We start from the raw sequence: 18,121 nt of genomic DNA, 5'->3' as shown, positions 1-18,121 counted from the left end.
TGCTTCCCTGGGTCTTCCTCTCTCAGCCCATGGGCCTGCAAGACCACTAGCCCCGCAGACCTCGCCCACCTCTGGCCCCTCAGACGCAGTCAACTGAGGCAGTCAAAACACGGAGACCCCCACACCGTTCGCTCTTCAGCCACGTACAGCCACTGTACCGCGTGGGTGCAGAGGGGTCAGTGCAGGGCGGGAGGGACTTTGCCACTATGTCCCCCAGGAGACCTTCTTTTGCCGGGATCAGAGGAGGAACTTCCCCTTAGAAACCAGGCGGAAGGTTCCCGGAAGACATCAGCCCAGGCGGCTTGGTGGAGGGGGAGGGCAAGGAAAGGGCGGTGACAGAATGCCAACGTCGCGCGGGGCGGCGGAGGAGGGGCGTCCGGACCCCGGAGCAGGGCCTGGAGGAGGTGGGCCCCGAGGGAAGGGGACAGGCAGCGCGGGACACGAGGCCCGAGGCTGCGATGTGGTGCGGGACCCCGCGCACGGCTGGAGCCACGCGGCTCTGGGCGCGCCAGGTGGAGCAGGCGGCCGCGGGGTGGGCGGGGGCAGGCGCTCTGGCAGCGGGGGCGGGGCCAGGGGCCCGGAGGCGGCTCTGGGCGGGGCCAAGGCGGCGGGGGCGGGGCCGGGCGGGGCGGGGGCGCGCGCGGCGGTGGCGGCGCGCAGTGCGCTCGCCTCTGAGGGCTCGGCGGGCGGCGGGGACGGCGACGGCGACGCGCACAAAGGCGGATTGTGGCTTCACTGGTGCTCGCGGCGGGCGGCGTCGGGGCGGGGGCGGCGGGGCGCGCCGGGGGCCCCCGCGGGCGCGGCGCGGGCGATGAGCCGGGGCCCGGCATGGCCTCCGCGCGGCCGCCGGGCCGGGCCTGTGCCTCGGCGCCGCCCGCGGGGCTCCGGGCCGGGCCGCCCGCCCTCCCCGCCGCCGCCGCGTCCCCGGAGCCTGCGGGCGGCGCCGAGGCCGAGGAGCGCTCGCTGCAGCACATGCTGCGCGCCATAGCGGAGGAGCGCGGCCGCCTGAGCCTGCGCCGCGAGGTCTGCGGCCTCGGTGAGTGGGCGGCGGGGCCGGCGGGGGCCGGCGGGCGAGGCCGGGGGCCGGCGGGGTCTCGAGCGTCGCCCGGTGCGCCTCCGCGCGGCTCTGCGGGCCGCGTTCCTGCTGTCCGCCTCCTTGCTGTCCACCTCCGTGTGTCTGCACCTGGGTCCCTGCTTGTCCGCCCCGTGTGTCCTTTTCTGCGTGTCCATCTCCGTGTCAGTGTGCCTCTGCAAGTCCATCTCCGTGTCTCTGCGTGTTCATCTCGGTGTTTCTGGGTGTCCCAATCTGCTCTCCTTCCCTGCATCTGGGTCTTTCCTGTGTCCCTGTGTCTCCAGCTCGGTTTTTGGTACCTTGAGTGCTCTGCACTTTTGTGTCCCCCTTCTTTTTCTGCTTCCCAGGTCATTTGATGTCTCCCTCTGTCCATTCGTATGTCTGTCCCATCTCTATTCTTCCTCTTGGTGGTTCTGCAAGTGGCCTTCCTTCTCCAGGAAGCCGTCCTGGGGGCTTCAGTGCTGCTGCAGGGAGTGAGATTTGGGGAGACCCTTAGCCGGACGTCCTCAGCTCACATGGAGGGCCATGTCTCTGGCTTGCTGAGTCTTTGTCTGTACCTGCCTGGCCCTCTCCTCCAGCCACTCTGCCAGGGACCTGTTGGCCTCTGCTCCCTGAACCCACTGGCTTGGCTCGCAGGTGGGGGATTGCTGCCTCTCTAGGTGGATCTGTTCTAAGAACCCTAGTCATGCATCTGCCAGGTGGTGTGGGTGGGGATGCCTCTTATTGTTTGAAAAAGGGCCTGGGACTGCAGGTGTGGGTGGGGTTTGCTGGCCTGGCTGGGTGTGAGGTAATCCATACTGATGGATTGCGCCCCCCACCCCCAAGCCGGAAGGAGCCCCCTCCCCTGTAGTCTTGGTTTGTCATTTTCTCCATGAAAAGACCCCTCCCTCTCCAGGCAAGGAATGACTTCATTCCACATTGTCAGCAGCCCCTCACCCCACCCCTGCCTGGGCTGGGGATTTCTGAGGGGACAGTAGCCTTTCGCATTGTACCAGTGCCCTATTGGTTCACCTTTCTCAGACCCCAGGAGGGGATGCCTCCCCACTGAGGTCAGCAGCAGCAGGGGCCTCAGCAGGCCACGCCCTGGAGGCTGCGAGGAATCCTGTGAAGGCTTTTTGTGGGAGGCAGGCTTAGCACCAGGCTTAGCTTCTCAGGGAGCAGGTCCCAGCCCAGACTGTCAAGTGTGAGTGCTCTTCTCGATAGGGACCGGTGTAGTGGGGGTGGCTTCTGAAGTGGGGACGGACAAGAACAGGTTTCAATGGTTTTGTCTCAGAAAAGGTGTCCAGATATGGGAAGATCCTTATTAATTCATTCAGCAAACATTCCCTGAGCACCTACTGTGTGGTCAGCCTGGCAGACCCACCTGTCACCTGGCACAGAATGTCTGAACTAGGAGGGGTCTGAAGACCATCTGCTGTAGGCCCTCAGCCCTGCAGGCTCAGCCACTCCAAGCAGCCCCTCCCCACTTAAAGCACTGCCCACCGTCGCCTTGACTGTGAGCATCTCTCCCCTCTTAGATGTTCCCTGCCCCCAAGGAGCCTGCAGTACTATCCCTCAAGAACAGCAGTGATGGCACCCAGCATTTACGAGGCTGTTGGTATGTGCAGGTGCTTTGTGCGTGTTCCGACAGTTTCATCCTGATACACTACTCAATGCCTTTGCCAAGTGGAAATACAAGCTCCGTGTCACCCATGAGTAGCCTTCCCAAGGACAGCAGTGAGGAAGTGGCACAGCTGACTGACCCCTGGCTAGTCTAATCCCACAGCCTCCTCCCACCCCACGTCCCCAGCCAGGCCTGCTGTGCTTACAGCTCTCACCTTTACCTCGCGGTCTCCCCTCCCTGCACCCACTCCAGCTCCCTCACGTGGGCACTCCCGTTACCAGCTCCTGAGCTCAGTCCCTGGCGCTCTCACCCCTGGGCTTTTTTGTGTGCTGTTGGCACAGACAGCTGTCCCTGCTCGTTTGCCTCCCGAGCGGCCCCCGTCTTCCTTTAGGTCTCAGCTCCAAGCTGCTGCTGGGACCTTCCTGGACCCCGCAGACACTCCTGCTCTGCTGCTGCTCATTCTCTGTGCTGGACGGTCAGGAAGCCGAGGTGTCGTGTGTGTCATAACAACTGTGGCATTGTAAGGGACTGTGGGACTGCCCCCGGAGAAGAGCAAGTGAGCTCCTTGAGGGCAGTGTGAGTCTTATCAGTGCTTAACATGAGGCATGGACAGAGCGAGTGCCTGATAAACACCTAGAGAACAAACTCGAGGACTTTTGAACTGGCAAAGGAAGGGTGTGGATGACCAGGAGGTAGAGTCGGGACTCTGGGAGGGTCCACCTCTTTTAAGTTTCATCTGAGAAATTTGATGTTCCTAGAGAAGAGAGCTTACCAGGGACATATGCCCAAAGCAGAGCAGGGCCTGATGTTGGTCCCGTCACCTGGAACATGGGAACCCACAACACCTGAGCGCTGCACGTGCACCCTGGTGCTCCTTCAGCCTCTCACCTGTGGGTTCAGGATTATGGTTTTGTTCTTATGATTTTAAAATTCTGTTTCTGTTCTTTTCCTTTGGACTGCATTTCCTTATCCTCTCTTTACAGCTGTGACAACCTGTTAGATTTATGAATGGATGTACTCATTCTTTGTGGTACTGGGATTGAACGCAGGGCTTCACCCATGCAAAGCACATGCTCTGCGGCTGAGGTGTACCTCTGGCCTGCTCGAATGAATTTAAATCTCCCAGATTAAAAAAAAAACAAAACAGTTTGAGTTGTACATGGACCCAGTGCCTTTATTTACTTATTTTTGTGTGGTGCTGAGGATTGAACCTAGTGCCTTACATGTGCCAGGCAGATGCTCTGCCACTGAGCCGCAACCCTGGCCCAAATCGCCCAGATTTTGGTGGTGGGGTTTAATGAAAGCTTTGGTCACTCAGAGCTGGTTGTGGCCTCTGAGGCTGTTTGAAGGTGTCCAGGAAGTCTCTGGTGGAGCTGCTGTCATCTCTGAGTCAGTGTCTGTGAGATGGAACAAAGCTACAGGTCCCCACGCCAGGTCACTGCTGGCTCTTAGGATGAAAGGCACTGTGTAGCTACTGGCTGACGTGACTCTCATTATGGTGGCCTCTGGTAGAAGTCTTTCTTGAGCACTTGCTTTGTGCCAGGTGGGGCTGACCCCGGTCCCTGCTTGGTGAGAGGGCACAGTCTCTGGGGAGAGAAACCAGGTGTACAGGTGGCTGCTACTGAAGTAAAAACCCTGCTGGAAGCAGCAAGGGCCATGGCCACGCCCAGCAGGATTTTGATGTTGCTTCCACAGCAAACTTTTAGTTCTGGGTGAAAAATGAGCCCCGCTGGTGGCCGAGGTGCTTCTGTAGGGCTTCAGGGTCTCTGAGTGGGACTGATCCTGTGGTTCAGTGCTCAGGTGTGCAGTGCAGACATCTGAACCAAAGGTGGACAGATCCTGCCTCTTCTCCCAGGACGTGGGCCTCCTCCTGGGCTCTGAACAGCAGCCCAAGCACACCAGGCAGTGTGCGCTCTGGACCTGGCTGGGTGTGAGTCCTGAGAGGCTGGGACTGTTGGAGCCATCCATGCCTGGCGTTTGGGGCTCACCTCTGTCAGGTGGCATAGGGTCCTCACCTCTTCTAGAGTGCTGCAGGTCTAAGGAGTGGGGTATTTTGGTTTGTTGCTTGTTTGTTTTTAATATTGGGGATTGAACCCAGCATGCTTTACCACTGAGCTATATTTCCAGTCTTTTTATTTTTTTTGGAGAGGATCTTGCTAACTTGCTGAAGGCCTTACTAAGTTGCCTAGACTGTCCTTATATTTGGAATCCTCCTGTCTCAGCTGCTGACTCTGTCTCAGTCGCTGGGATTACTTGTGTGCACCACTGCTCCCAGCAAAGGAGTGTTTTGTGTTTATTCTTTTTTTTTGGTACTGGGGATTGAACTCAGGGGCACTTAACCACTGAGCCACATCCCCAGCTCTTTGTATTTTTTTACTTAGAGATGGGGATTCAGTCATCCTGTCTTTGCCCCCCCCCCCCCCGCCAGTTGCTGGGATTATAGCATGCACCACCAAGCCTAGCCAGAAAATCCACCTTTTGTTTTTTTCTGGTGGGGGGGTTACTGGGGATTGAATGCAGGGGCTCTCAACCACTGAACCACATCCCCAGCCCTATTTTGTATTTTATTTAGAGACAGGGCCTCACTGAGTTGCTTAGCAGCTTGATGTTGCTGAGGCTGGCTTTGAACTTGTGATCCTCCTGTCTCAGCCTTCCGAGCTGCTGGGATTACAGGGGTGGGCCACTGCGCCCGGCTGAGTTCATTCTTTTTTTTTTTTTTTTTTAATTTTTTCATAGTTGTAGATGGACAGATTGCCTTTATTTTATTTGTATATGGTGCTGAGGATTGAATTTAGTGCCTCACACAGGCCAGGCAAGCGCTCTGCCATTGAGCTACAGCCCCAGCCCCTGGCTGTGTTCATTCTTTTTTTTTATATATATATATATATAAAATTTTTTTTTAGGTGGACACAATATCTTTATTTCATTTTCATGTGGTGCTGAAGATGGAACCCAGTGCCTCATGCATGCCAGGCGAGCACCTTACCACTTGAGCCACATCCCCAGCCCCTGTGTTCATTCTTTATACTTGGGATTAGTTTCTGAGGCAGGTCTCATTATACTCTTTGTCCCGACAGAACATAGCTTGGGAGGGGCTGTACTGTGCCCCCAGCCACAAGGGTAGAAAGTGCTGGGCGCTGCACAGAGCTGCAGGCTGCCCTTTCCTGTCCTCTGAGTGCCAGCTGCCCGGCCACTGATGGGATCATGGAAGGGCCAGTAGAGCGTGAGCTCCCAGCCAGCTGGAGGGTCCCTGAACAGGGGCTGTGGCCCCAGGAGGCAGAACCTTGGAGCAGGGCTGAGGCTGGGTGAGACCTGCCTGATATAGGAGCAGAGGCTCCGGTGGCTTAGGTGGCTGGAGGGGTCCCTGAGCAGTTAGACTGGGTGGGGCCCTGTGTGCCTGGTCTCAGGGAATTTTGCAGGTGTGACTAGTGGGCCAGCCGTCAGCACAGACTCTGCCTGCCATGGGCCAGCTTCCCGGAACCTGCAGCTGTCCTTAAGTCCTACTCCTGTGGAGGTAGGCAATGTCATTACCCCCATCCGACAGGTGAGGAAGCTGAGCTTTAAGAGGAAAGTAACTCTTCAAGGTCACCGTGCTGGGGGGCAGCAGATCTGGGATTCTAGTCAAGGCCTGTCAGGTGTGACCTGGAGAGGTCTCATGGAATAGGCTGTAGGAAATGGGGGCTACCTTCCGAGGAGCACTGTCCTGGCTGTACCCACCATGTGCTGGGCCCCAAGAACCCCTTTGAATTGGGACAAGCCCTGTGTGTCCTTGGTAGCTGGGCACAAGTGTGGGTCTGGGGATTCAGCCGGAGCCATGGTGGAAGGGAATGCTGGGGTCCTGAACAAGCACAACAGCCTTTGGACCTCGGTCTAGGGACATGGGATGCATAGGGAAGTGGCAGGTGGCAAGTGAGCTGTGGCAGGCACAGGCGCTCAGCCTGGCCCCGGCAGCCAGATGCAGTTTGCAGCTGTGGCTGTCGCTGTCCAGGATCAGCGCATCTGGCCCAGTGCCTGCACACAGAACCAAAGTCCAGACTGCTTGGCCATCACGGGGATGGGCTCCCTGGGTCTCTTGGGCCTCTAGTGGCCCCAGCCCTGAGGCAGTTGCAGCTGGTTGGGGGCCAGCATGGTGGGGAGGAAGTGTGGCTGTTGGGAGTGGGAGCAGGGCCCCTTTCGGTTCCTGGGTCTATTTTAAGGCCTTGGGTTGCGGCTTCTCCATTCCTGGGGCTGGTGCAGCCTAGGAGGCTCTCCTGAGGCAGAGACTCTGTGTCCTTCAGGACCCGAGGACTCTGGGCCTTGCACTCTAAAAAGGCAGGGCCACAGCCACAGGACATCTCTGCAGTCTGTGTCGGCCTCACCCAGCCTGGGAGAGTGCTGTGCTGCTCTGCCTGGGTGCGTTTCCCCTTTGGGCCTTCCGCCTTCTGGCAGGGCGGGTGGACCCTGCCCCTGTCACCGGGCAGTGCAGGCTTTGGCGCATCCACTGAGCAGGAGGCTGAGGAAGTGCTCCAAGCTGACTATCCTTAAAAAGTCTTTAGGGCTGGGTTGTGGCTTCCTGGTAGAGTGCCTCCATAGCCTGTGTGAGGGACTGGTTCATTTCTCAGCATCACTTAAAAAATAAATGAAATAAAAGTCCATTGATAACTAAACAAAAATTTTAAAAAAGTCTTTAAAACCCAAAGCCATTTTTTTTCCAATTAAAAATGTTACATTATAGAACTTGGATAAAGAAGAGGGGGGAGAATGACCCACAGAGCCTTGCGCTCCAGCCTTTTCAGAGCCTTGCTTAGGAATACTTGATATTCTGTGCAGAAAACTTCTTAATCATGCTTTTTCACTTAAAATTCCTAAAACATTTTCGTGTTGTTCAAACTCCAAACATGATTTAAACTACTACACGACCGTGGAGCGGATGTACCATGATTTATTTAATTGGTTTCGTCTTGTTGGAAGCTTAGTTGGATCCAGTTTTTTGCTGTTTTAATAACTTGTGACAGACCTCATTGTTCGTGACAGGCTTCTATATGGTAGTAACCTGCGAGTCCTATTTCTTGGGGGCTGACATCTGACCCCCACAGTGTGGACAGATGTTTACCAAACTTAAGGAGAAGCTTATTTTTTTGGTACTGGGGATTGAACCCAGGGGTGCTTAGCCACTGAGCCGTATCCCCAGCCCTTTTATTTATTTATTTTAAAAATATTTTATTAGTTGTTGATGGGCCTTTATTTATTTATATGTGGTACTGAAAATCAAACCCAGTGCCTTACATATGATAGGCAAGTGCTCTACCACTGAGCCACAACCCCAGCCCCCCTTTTTATTTTTTATTTTGAGACTCTGTCTAAGTTACCAAGGGCCTCACTAAGTTTGAGGCTGGCTTTGAACTCATGACCCTCCTGCCTCAGCCTCCTGAGTCGCTGGGATTGCAGGCGTGGCCACCGCGCCACACTAAGGGGAAGCGTTTACAAAAGCTGGTACAGAACAGAAAGAAAGGTGACTGCAGACAGAGCGATGAGCTCCCCCCACGGTGGCAGAGCTGAGGGGGCCCAGCATCGGGGCCTGGCGGGCGTCTCTGCTCGGTCGGTCTGCTCACCCTGGAGGCCCCTGGGATTTTAGGCTTGCCTCTGCTTCCACAGGCAGAGGCCTCTGTTCCCAGCCAAGGAGAGGGGAGTCTAGAGCTGAGCCTCTGACACAGGCCAGGCTGGCTCCACCAGTCCCTGTGTCCCATCTGCACTCCATGGCTGGCTGCTGCCCCTCCCACACCTCACGCCTCTTAGCCTTACTCTGGGCCACTAAGTGGGCAGCTTTGTAAATTGTACCCTAGTGAATGCTCAGCCCCGGGGAGGTAGGCGCTTACCCGTGATTTACAGGAGAGCCGAGTGGTGCTGCTGCTTGACCTTTCTGAGGAGGGCCAGGTTCACTGCCCAGTCCCTAAGCCCCGCTGTGGGTGGAGGCTGCGGGATGGAGGCTGGTGTCTTGCTCATCCCAGGGGCTGGGCTGTCCTCCCAGGTTCTGGAGAGGTAGAGACAGCAAGTGCCCCAGCAGCTGGGCCACCAGAGCTGTTTTAAACCTGACTTTGAAGACTCTTCAGGCATGTTCTGACCAGACGTGATCTCCCCAAAGGCCCCAGGTGTCCCTCCTCTAGGCCTGCCAAGGGTGCTCGCTGTGTTGCTCTTGACCCCAGGACTGTGCTTGCTTGGTTCACTTTACAGCCTGAGCCCCAGCTCCCTGGCCAGCCTGCGTGCCTTGGTGTACCCACTTGGTGCCGTACCTCTCGCTTCCACGTCTGGGCCACACTCCCTGCCCCCATGTCAGGGCATCTTCGCCAAGGATGACCAGGAACTTTAGAACTAGAATTCCCACTCCTTTGCCCACCTGGACATCTGAGTTAGATCCTCTGGGGGCCCTGAGTCTGTGGTGGTAACATGTTCCCTTCATGACTGGGGCATCAGCCAGGGTCAGTGGCCACTGACCTGTCCAGTTACCACCCCTTGCCTCATTTTATAGATGGACACCAAAGCTCATAACAGGGAGGGAGCTCGCTGTCACACCTCCCCCAGTGCAGTTACCCCTGCCTTCTTGCAGCGAGTGACATGGCTTAACTCCCAGCCAGTGCTCACGGATCCCCCTGGGCCAGCTGACTGCATCCCAGCAGCATGGACCTCAGTGTCCTCACCCTAGTGTTTGGCAGGAGTGGGTGGCCAGGTCATGCTCTGCAGAGGTGGGCCTCACACCCAGAGGCCTCTGCCCGTAGGAAGACAGGTTCCTGTGGGGTACAGATTAATTGCTCTGCCCATCAAGTGGGGAGGCAGTAGCCAGCCTGCCTGACTGTCCTGTCCTGGGAGGCCTGGTGGGACCTTGCCCACCTGGGGCACAGGGTGACCTTGGCAACTTGCTCCTCATCTCCTCCTTTTGGCTCATGCAGCAGAATGCCCTCTGGACTCCGGCCTGTCCTGGAGGAGCTGGAGAGAGCAGGGAAAGCATCTCAGAATGTCCTTAGTAGGGACATGTGGGGAGGCTCCAAGGGGACCCTGACTGGCACAAAAGGGGTGTCCCGAGCCACGTTCCTGCCTTGACCCCTCCCTCCTGCAGCCCACTGCACAGGTGGAGCTTCTTGAACTCACTGCAACCTTGGGGCAGGCTGGAGGCAGGTTTCAAGGATTCCCCTCCCGGAGCTGGACTGTGGGCGGTGTCCGCTGATGGTCCTCAGGACCTGCAGACATGGGTTCTGGAGCCCGGGGCTCATTTGGGTTCACAGGGTTGGGGCACCAGCTGGTGGAGGACCCTTTGTGCAGTCCAGGCTTGGAGAAGAGAGACAGCACTCACCCTGGGGGACCCCCTCCTTCTAAAAATACCTTTTATCTGGCAGGATGTGAGACAAACACCAGCTTGCTTGAGTTTTTAAAATGATTTTTCTCCCATCGAATGACCAGTGTATACCTGAGGGATGTCTGTGACCATAAAAAGGAGGGCGTTGTTTTTGTTTCCTTGACTTGTAGTGGAAGTTCCAATGCTGTCAGTATGAAAACCCGGGCATTTGGATGTGCTCCGACTGTTGCAAAGTGATTTTCCTGCTTGGGACATAGCTGTGGACAGAGAGAAAGAAAAGCAGAATACCAAACGTGTGTGTGTGTGTGTGTGTGTGTGGTGAAGCATGGATTTCCCATATAAATAGAGGGAAAATCCCAACTTGTACAAAGTGCTATCTTCTCTGCACTCTCGTTTGTCCTCATGGCAGAGTGCAGGGTGCTGGCCCACTTCACAGGGGACAGAGACTTAGGAGAAGGAGGTCCTGAGTTGGGGCCCTGACCGTGGCTTCCAGTTTTTTCTAAAACATGGCTACACAGGCACCTTTACAACAACCCCCTCACAAGATCTTTGTGTGCTGCTGTCTCACCTTTGTGGCTTCTGCCCATCCCATTGCACGTTCTCCTTCAGTGTCCCTGGTCACTGTTGCCTGTCTCATGGGTCCAAAGGCCCTAGCCTGAAGGTGCACTGCTAAGTTAGAGCTGGCCCTGCCTCCAGGAGCCTGCAGCTTATGGAGAGGGCAGTACAGGTTGGTAGAGGGTGGTTATTCAGTGTGTCCTGTCCACGTCTCAGGACCTACACAGACACTCCCCAGACCTCCAGCCCCCACTGCCAATGTAGGAGACAAACAGTGTTGCTTCTTCCCATCCTGAGATCGCGGCTCAGGTCCCAGCAACACGAGGCAGATTCACAAGAGAAGAGCACGCAGTTCAGTTTAGTCTAAGTTCTACACACATGGAGCCTTCACAAGGAAATGAAACCTGGAAGGATGGAGTGATCCTGTGTCTTTTTTCTTTTTTGGTAGATTGAACCCAGGGGTGCTCTACCACTGAGCTGCACTGCCATCTTTTTGTTTACTTTTTAAATTTTGAGACAGGATCACTATGTTGCTGAGACTGGCCTGGGACTTGGAATCCTGATCAGCCTCCTGAATATGGGGCGACAGGCGTGCACCACTGCGCCTAGCTTGACCCTGTGACTTTCACTGCTAGGTGTGGTGGGGAGGTGGGCAGCCATGGAGAACTGTGCTTGGATAAAGAGGTCCGTGTGCTCTAATGCTGCTAAACTGCCGGGACTCCCCAGGGCCTGGCCCGGTCTTCTCTGTCCGTGTCTGTGGAGATAGGGACGTTCCTTTCCTCTGGGTTTAGGGAGTCACCTCTTGGGTGAGGGTCTTTGACCTGCTTCAGGGAAGGTCAGAGCATCTTTCCTAGTTGTGTGCCTGCTGCAGGGGAAGAGGGTGAGGGAGGCCATATTGGGGATAATGTGTCCTGAACCCTGTCACCAACTGCTTTGGACATCTGTCCCCACCTGAAGGATCCACTGGTTCCTCCCACTCAGCCTGCTCAAGGTGACTCACTGCTCGGCCCCCAGCTTGCTGCCCTCCTCTCCCCTGTGCCCAGCCACAGCCAGCCCCACCTGCGCAGTCCCCAGACAGTGGCTGTTCTTGACTGTCACCCCTGTAGTCCACACCTTCGGTGACCTCTGAATGCCTACACAGCAGAAAGTCTAAGACCCTTCCTGCCGGAGCCGCAGCGACACGGCTCTTGGCTTCGCGAGGCCCCTGCCCTGCTGTCCCATGTCTGAAGTTGCCGTCCTTGCCCTGTCAGGGGACCTCGTTCTCACCTCACGGACCCTTCTCTGTCCCTGTGGCGTGGCCTTTTCCTGACATCTGCTGGAGTTGGCTCCCGCCCTCTTTGCAGGATTCCTGCTGCCCGTTTTGTGTGGCATGGACTCCTTGCTCACCCACCTGAGCTCCCCTTCAGGGCAGGGTTGGTGCTGGCTGTGGGCCTGTGTGGAGTGGGTGATGCCCAAGACAGCCCCACAGGGCAGAGGAAGCTGCCATGGGCATGTCAGGCGGTGGGCTGGTGGAGGGGCTCCACTGAGTGGGGAGAGTGGTCAAGTCTTTGGGAGGGGCCCTTGAGTGGGGCCTTCCCACAGGGACCCACCTGAGCAGGGCAAGAGAAAGGTCTGAAATTCATTTGCTGTGCTACTTTGGGGAAATCACTGCAGCTCTCTGGGCTGAGTAGAACTGATCACTGCTCTTTCTCTCCCCAGGAGGCAGTGAGGGGCAGACCTAGAGCCCGCGGACACCACAGAAGCTGCCTGTGACAGCAGGCCTGTGGGGGAGGCCCTTTCCCCAGCTCTGGGTATCCTCTTATGCCAACGCTGTCAGTGTCAGCAGTTGACATGGGTCACTGCTTCGGGCCCGGGCTCAGGGACACCTGCTTAACTGCTTAATATGGTGCCACGTGCTTAAAGCACCCTTGGCAATCAGGGCCAGTTGCTCAGGTGGTCAGTGCCACATGCGTGCCTAGGTTCAGAGACAAGGGAGACGAGGGGAGGAAGGGCGCCTGGCCCACGGCATGGAGCTAAGACCTGCTGCCACCTTCTGTGAAGAGCTGTGGCTTCGCCTCGGGCCCCACTGTCCGCAGGTCCGCCTTGCAGACCCAGGGGAAGAGGGCTGCCCCAGTGCCAGGAAGGGGGCTGGGGAGCAGCTCCCGCTGTCTGGCGGCTCCGGGAGTCCCCCTGCAGCAGGCCCTCACTGAGGTCACCTTCCTCCAGGCTGTGGCGGGAGGCTCTGCGCCGGGATCCTCACCTGAGCCCCAGACAGCCAACGCTTTCCCAGAGCCTCCTCCCCCGTGCCCAGGTGCGTGGGCAGCACACCACACCTCTTCCTGTGGGCACCCCTGAGTTGGGGGTCACCCTGCAGGCACACGGAGCCAGTGAGACTTGGGTGGAGGCTCTGTTCAGGGTTCCACAGCAAGAGTGGGTGTGGGACCCAGTTCCTTTGGCCTGGCTCACACTCGACGGGTCCATTTCTCCAGGAAGAGGTGTGGCCGCCCTTCCTGCTGTGTGTCTGGTCTTGGTCCAGTGCACGAGGAGGACCAGCCTCTGGTGTCCAGCAGGGGAGGCTGTGGAGTGAGGCTGAGGGGTAGAGGGTCTGGGCTCGCGGGGCCTTTCCAGGGGGTCGCTCCACAGAGGGCCGGGGATCGAGCAAGGGACTAAGGTGCCCAGGTCCAGGGGCTAGCTCGAGAAGGGCCACCTGGTGCTGAGGTGGGACTGTGTGCCTCTGTCGAGCCCGAGAGGGGGTAGGCTAGATGACCTCGAAGTAGGACAGCTGAAGGGTCCCATTGGTTCTTGGGGTCTGTGTAGGCGCCCTGGGCTCTTACACCTCATTCTGATCCCACGGGGAGAGCCCTGTACGTGTTAGCTGGAGCTGGGAACCTGCAGGAGCTAGCGTAGGGCACGTGTGGACGCGACGAGGCTCATGGCCGTGTGGACCAGTCTGCTCTAGCCCAGAGCTGGTGAGTGCAGGAGGTGGGTGCGCTCCCCAGCAGGTGCAGAGCTCCTGGGCCTGGGTGCCCCCTGCCCTCTGTGCTACCTGGGCTGCCTGGTAGCTGGCTGTGGGCTCTGGGCTTCCTGGGCGGGTGACTCCCGCGGGCCACGTAGTGCCTGGAGGAAGGGAACAGTGCCAACTGGTCGGCAGTTGGGGAGCCGTGTGCACGTGTGTGTCCGCCCGCCAGGGCTCTTGCTGCTGCCCTCTGTCTGGGACAGGTGCCTCTGAGTGTCAGTGTCAGCCCAAGGCAGACTCAGGAGAGCATGTGGCAGCTTGTCAGTCTCAGAGCCACTTGCCATATCCGAGAGGCAGCAGTTAGCAATTTGGATCTGGCTGCAGTGGTGGCGAGCTCATGGCTGGGAGGCAGATGTGGAGCTCCGACCCGACCCTGGAGCTGTGCTCAGGAAAGGCTGCGTGGGCTGCAGGCCGGCTGGGCAGCCAGGTGGCGGGTGCAGGGTGGTGCTGAGTGTCCAGGAGGTTTTGCAGGCACTGCTATTAAGGAGGGAGTACAGAGTCCACTCTGTGGACACTGTGATTGGTGACTGCCCATGACTGCCCTGGTAGAAGCCCCACCACCTGAAAGGGATCTTGAGGTCCTTGGGGACTCGCTGGGTAGCCTGGCCTCCAAGCTTGGTTTTCTTAGCAGAGGAATGGGTCAATGGGGAATGGGTCAGCAGGGCGGTCACAGTGCTGCACCGGAGTTGAGAGTGAGGCTGCTGCTCACCTGCCGCAGTGAGTCAGGCTTCCCAAGTGCCCTGAACCTACAGTCCCAACTTTGTTTGTTCCACATCCACTGGCTTCCTGTTGCAGGCTTCCCTGTGCCGGGGACCAGGACACCCTGTTCAGCAAGCTGAAGGGACCTGACAGACAGGTTGGAGCCAGCAGGACGCAGCCTCGGGCCTGGAATGTGGCCTTGAGGGCAGCTGCAGGTTATGGGCTGGTCCTGTCATCACACAGGGGACTCAAGCCTGGGCCTGCTTCCTCTTCAGACGAGTGAAGGTCACAAGGGGCAAGGAAGCCCTGGGTGGGCGCTCACAAGGGAGCAGGCGCTTGGGGACAGGGAGCCTAAGGCACACTTGCAGGGCACAGTTGCTTAGAGAATTGTGGCATGGGGTGGGTGGTGGGAAGGCTCCCACCAGGGTCAGCTGACCCCCAAAGGCTGTGCCAGACAGAGACCTGCTGGGCATTTGGTCAGGGAAGAAGGACCCAGGCTGGCTTCAGCCTCAGCAGACCTGGGGGTCTGGAGAGCCTGGCTAGTCTGGTGAAGAAGCCTGGACTTTTTCCCAAAAAAGATGGGGAGCCGGGCAGGGTTTTGAGGCCTGTCTGCCTCCTTGCGTCATTGAAAGCCCTTGGGCCAGGCCCTCGGGATTGCTCACATGGGGACCCGACTGACCAGTTCTTCCTCCAAAGGCCTCAGCAAGCCAGCCTGGCCCCTCTGTGGGCAGCTCCTTTGTCTTTTGTGCCACAGGGAGGGAGGGGTCCCTGAGCAGGAGAGGCACAGCTGATGAAGGGCTCATTGAGGGGCCACAGAGGCCTATTCATCCTGCTTGGCCATGGCAGCGTGGGGAAGTTCTAGAGGGTCAGAGGCTGCCTTGCACTTGTCCCCAGAGACCAGCTGACTCCCCACCTTGGGAGGTGGCCAGAGGTGAACAGTCTGCAGCCAGGCACGTACCCTCCCAGGGGCCCTTCACCCAGGCTTTTGCAGGCCACAACAAAGACACCACACCAGACCTCTCAGGTTCCCCAAGCCACAGACCTGGCCAGGAGGTCTTCGGGTCCCCCCAGCTCTGGTTCTCACACGTCCTTGCACAGGGAAGGTGTGAGTCTGTGCTGCAGGTTATCTGGAACCAGGAGAGAGGTGGGCCTGCCACTCACATGAACCACGGGGCCTATGACACGCCCCCCTCAGTCTCTCAGTTCCATGCACTGCCACCACTGCCCGAGCAGTTTTCCAGTTAGCTCCATGGTTATTAGATGCAGCTAACAGCTTGATCTTTTGGTTACCTTTGGAATAGGTAAATGTGCCAAGGCGCAGAATTCAAAAGGTGTAAGAAAACTCAAAGTGAGAAAACCAAGTCTCCCGTCTCCCTGGTTCTGTCTCCACAGGCAGCAATGACACTAAGGATGCCTGAAATGCTACCCTGGGTTGGGGGGGCTTTGGTGTATCAGCTGATTTAAACTCTGGGCTGCCCCAGAGTGGGGAACAACTGTGACCACCAGTTTGCCGGTCAGGACGTGGTGTCAGGACTGTATCGGCCCCAGCGGCAGCCAGACCTGCAGGGGCCCGAGGTGCCCGCAGGCTGCCCCAGCTCTCCGGCCTCCCTCGTCCTCTCTCCAGCCTCCAGTCCCACCTTCCAGGCCTGCCTGGTGCATCACTTGCGTTTATCTCATTTTAAACTCTTTTCTTTAATTTTAAAGGCCTCCAATATTGGTCTGCCCCACTTTTTTGTGTGTGAGGGCAGCTGGCGGGGGGGAGGCTGGCATGAAGCTAGGGCCTCATGCACGCTGGGCAAGGGCTCCACCACTGAGTGTCAGCCAGCCCTGAGCATCTGATGTGTGCCCATTGTCCCCATAGATGTTTTACCAGTGGATGTCTCCGTTGTAGGACAGGATGTCCGTGGTCCTACTTGAGACCTGTCAGGCAGTCTTGTCTTTGCAGATCCAACAGGTAGACGACACATCGTGTAGTTCACGTGTCTGTGTGAAGGTGAGCTGCTTTTCATGTTGTGAAGGCCACTGTCCACTGTTTTCTTATGCAGTGCACAGAACTCCGTTTGTGTTAAGGTTGGCCCTTGTTCAGGAGCCACTTCTCTGCCAGCGTGGGGCTGGTTTTTGCTTGCTGTGCAGAGGCGTGTGGAGGTACATGTGTCTCCTTCCTCTGTAGGGACTAGTTTTTATGTAGTTTGGTTTATTGTTCTTTTTTTTTTCTTTTTTATATTTTTATTGGTGCATAATAATGGTGCGTTTGTTGTTGCATATTTGTAATTTTATTTTTTATTTGCCATATTTTTAATTTGCCATTCTTTTGTGTTCTACTTTGAAAGGCTTTTCCTTCTCTGAAAAAATTAAAAATTCATGTTTTCTCTTTTTTCCTTTCCTGTTGAAAGTTTTGATCTTGGCTTCCTGAAAAGCTGTGCTGTGGTCCTGCCCGGATCCATCCACTCGTGTGCTGGCCACCGTGCTTTCCTCCATCCCTCAGCCCGTCTTGTGTGCTACTTCGGGTTAGGAACATTTCCTGTTTCCTAAGGACCCTGTTGTAGGAACTGAGCCACAGCAGTGAGTGCAGCAGCCCACGGGGAAAAGCACCAAGGCCCGTGCCACAGGTCCAGCCGGGCATCCCGACGCCCTGGCTTGGGTGGCCGGTCTCGGCACTGTGGCCCAGGACAGTCTCAGCTCTTGCCCTTTTTTCTTTTGTGGTATGGGCACTGACCCCAGAGCATTTTACCAGTGAGCTCCGTCCCCAGGGCTTTTCATTTTGAGAGACAGAATCTCATGGAGTTGTTCAGGCTGGCCTGGTGTCTCCCTTCTGAGGAGCTGGGACTGCCACTGCAGTCCTTTACGTATCATGTGGCTGACTTTGTAGTTGCGATAGGACCGTGTGCCTGCAGAGCCTAAGGTGTTTTCTGTTTGGATCTTGCAGGAAAGGCTGGGGACTCCTGTACAGAAGAAATGGGTAGAATGCCTCTTGTGTTAGATGCTGACAAGTACCACGGGAAAGGCCAGAAGCCGATGCCGTGTGGGTGGCGATTCAGAGGGGGAGGTTTCAGAAGGTGGTGATTCTGTACACAGCCTGGAGCGAGTGGGGAGGCCGAGCTGAGGCCTGGGTCACGGTTTCACAGTGGGGCAGATGTAACGACAGGGTGGAGATGTGTCATTTTTGCGCCGTTCTTGGATTTGAAAACAGAATCAGTGAAGCCATACAGCTTGCCGGGTCTGAGGGTTCCACGGGCGAAAAGCAGTGGCAGAAACGACGATCTGTGAATTGGCAAATCTGCCCAAGAGAATGGCGACCGGAAGGTTTCCGCCGGAGCTGGGGTCAGCGTCTGATATCAGAGACAGAAGCCAGGGGAGGATCTGGGGTGAGCCTCAAATGTGTGAGGGTTCTTGAAGTTGCAAGTGCAGGACTCACCCTGTAAGACTTAGAGGAGGGGGAAGCTTACCAGCCAGACCTCACCGGCTGAGGCTGGAGACGGAGCACCAGCTCCAGGTGCAAGGCTGCCTCTGCCTCCAGCCCCTCCTCCACAGCTCTCCGGCCTGTTCGCTCCTTTTTTATTTTCTACTTTGAGACAGGGTCTTGCTAAGTTGCTGAGGCTGGCTTCGAGCCTGCGATCCCCCTGCCTTAGCCCGCGAGTTGCTGGGGTAACGGCCTGGCTGTCTAGGATGTCGTGACGTGACGAGAAGCCCCACAGAACTCTCCTGGATTCTCCTGGCTGTCTCTCAGGGGTAGAGCGCCTGCCTAGCGTGTGCGAGGCCCAGGTTCCATTCCCAGCACCGCAAAACCAAACCAGACCAGCCATTCTCTCGGCATGTTAAATGGACAGATCAAATGAGACAGAGTTGCTCCCCTGTGACTTGAGGGCTCCC

General features: G+C 57.0%; 1 protein-coding gene across 2 annotated transcripts in view; it reads left to right on the top strand.

Annotated features, from left to right (window-relative positions):
* Window positions 1-903: 903 nt before the first annotated feature.
* Window positions 904-18,121, top strand: part of Kiaa0930 (KIAA0930 ortholog) — a 36,399-nt gene continuing 19,181 nt past the window's right edge. For both annotated transcript variants that reach the window (XM_046429175.2, XM_046429174.2), the window contains exon 1: window positions 904-1,036. In XM_046429175.2, the coding sequence (XP_046285131.1) occupies window positions 973-1,036 (64 nt within the window). In that variant the 5' untranslated portion in view covers window positions 904-972. The remainder of the gene's footprint in view (window positions 1,037-18,121) is intronic.

This window comes from Marmota monax, unplaced genomic scaffold (assembly GCF_021218885.2).
Source record: "Marmota monax isolate L192 unplaced genomic scaffold, Marmota_monax_Labrador192_F-V1.1 WCK01_AAM20220418_F8-fsc00051, whole genome shotgun sequence".
In the NCBI taxonomy this organism is placed as follows: domain Eukaryota; kingdom Metazoa; phylum Chordata; class Mammalia; order Rodentia; family Sciuridae; genus Marmota; species Marmota monax.
This window is presented reverse-complemented; position numbering and strand designations above follow the sequence as displayed.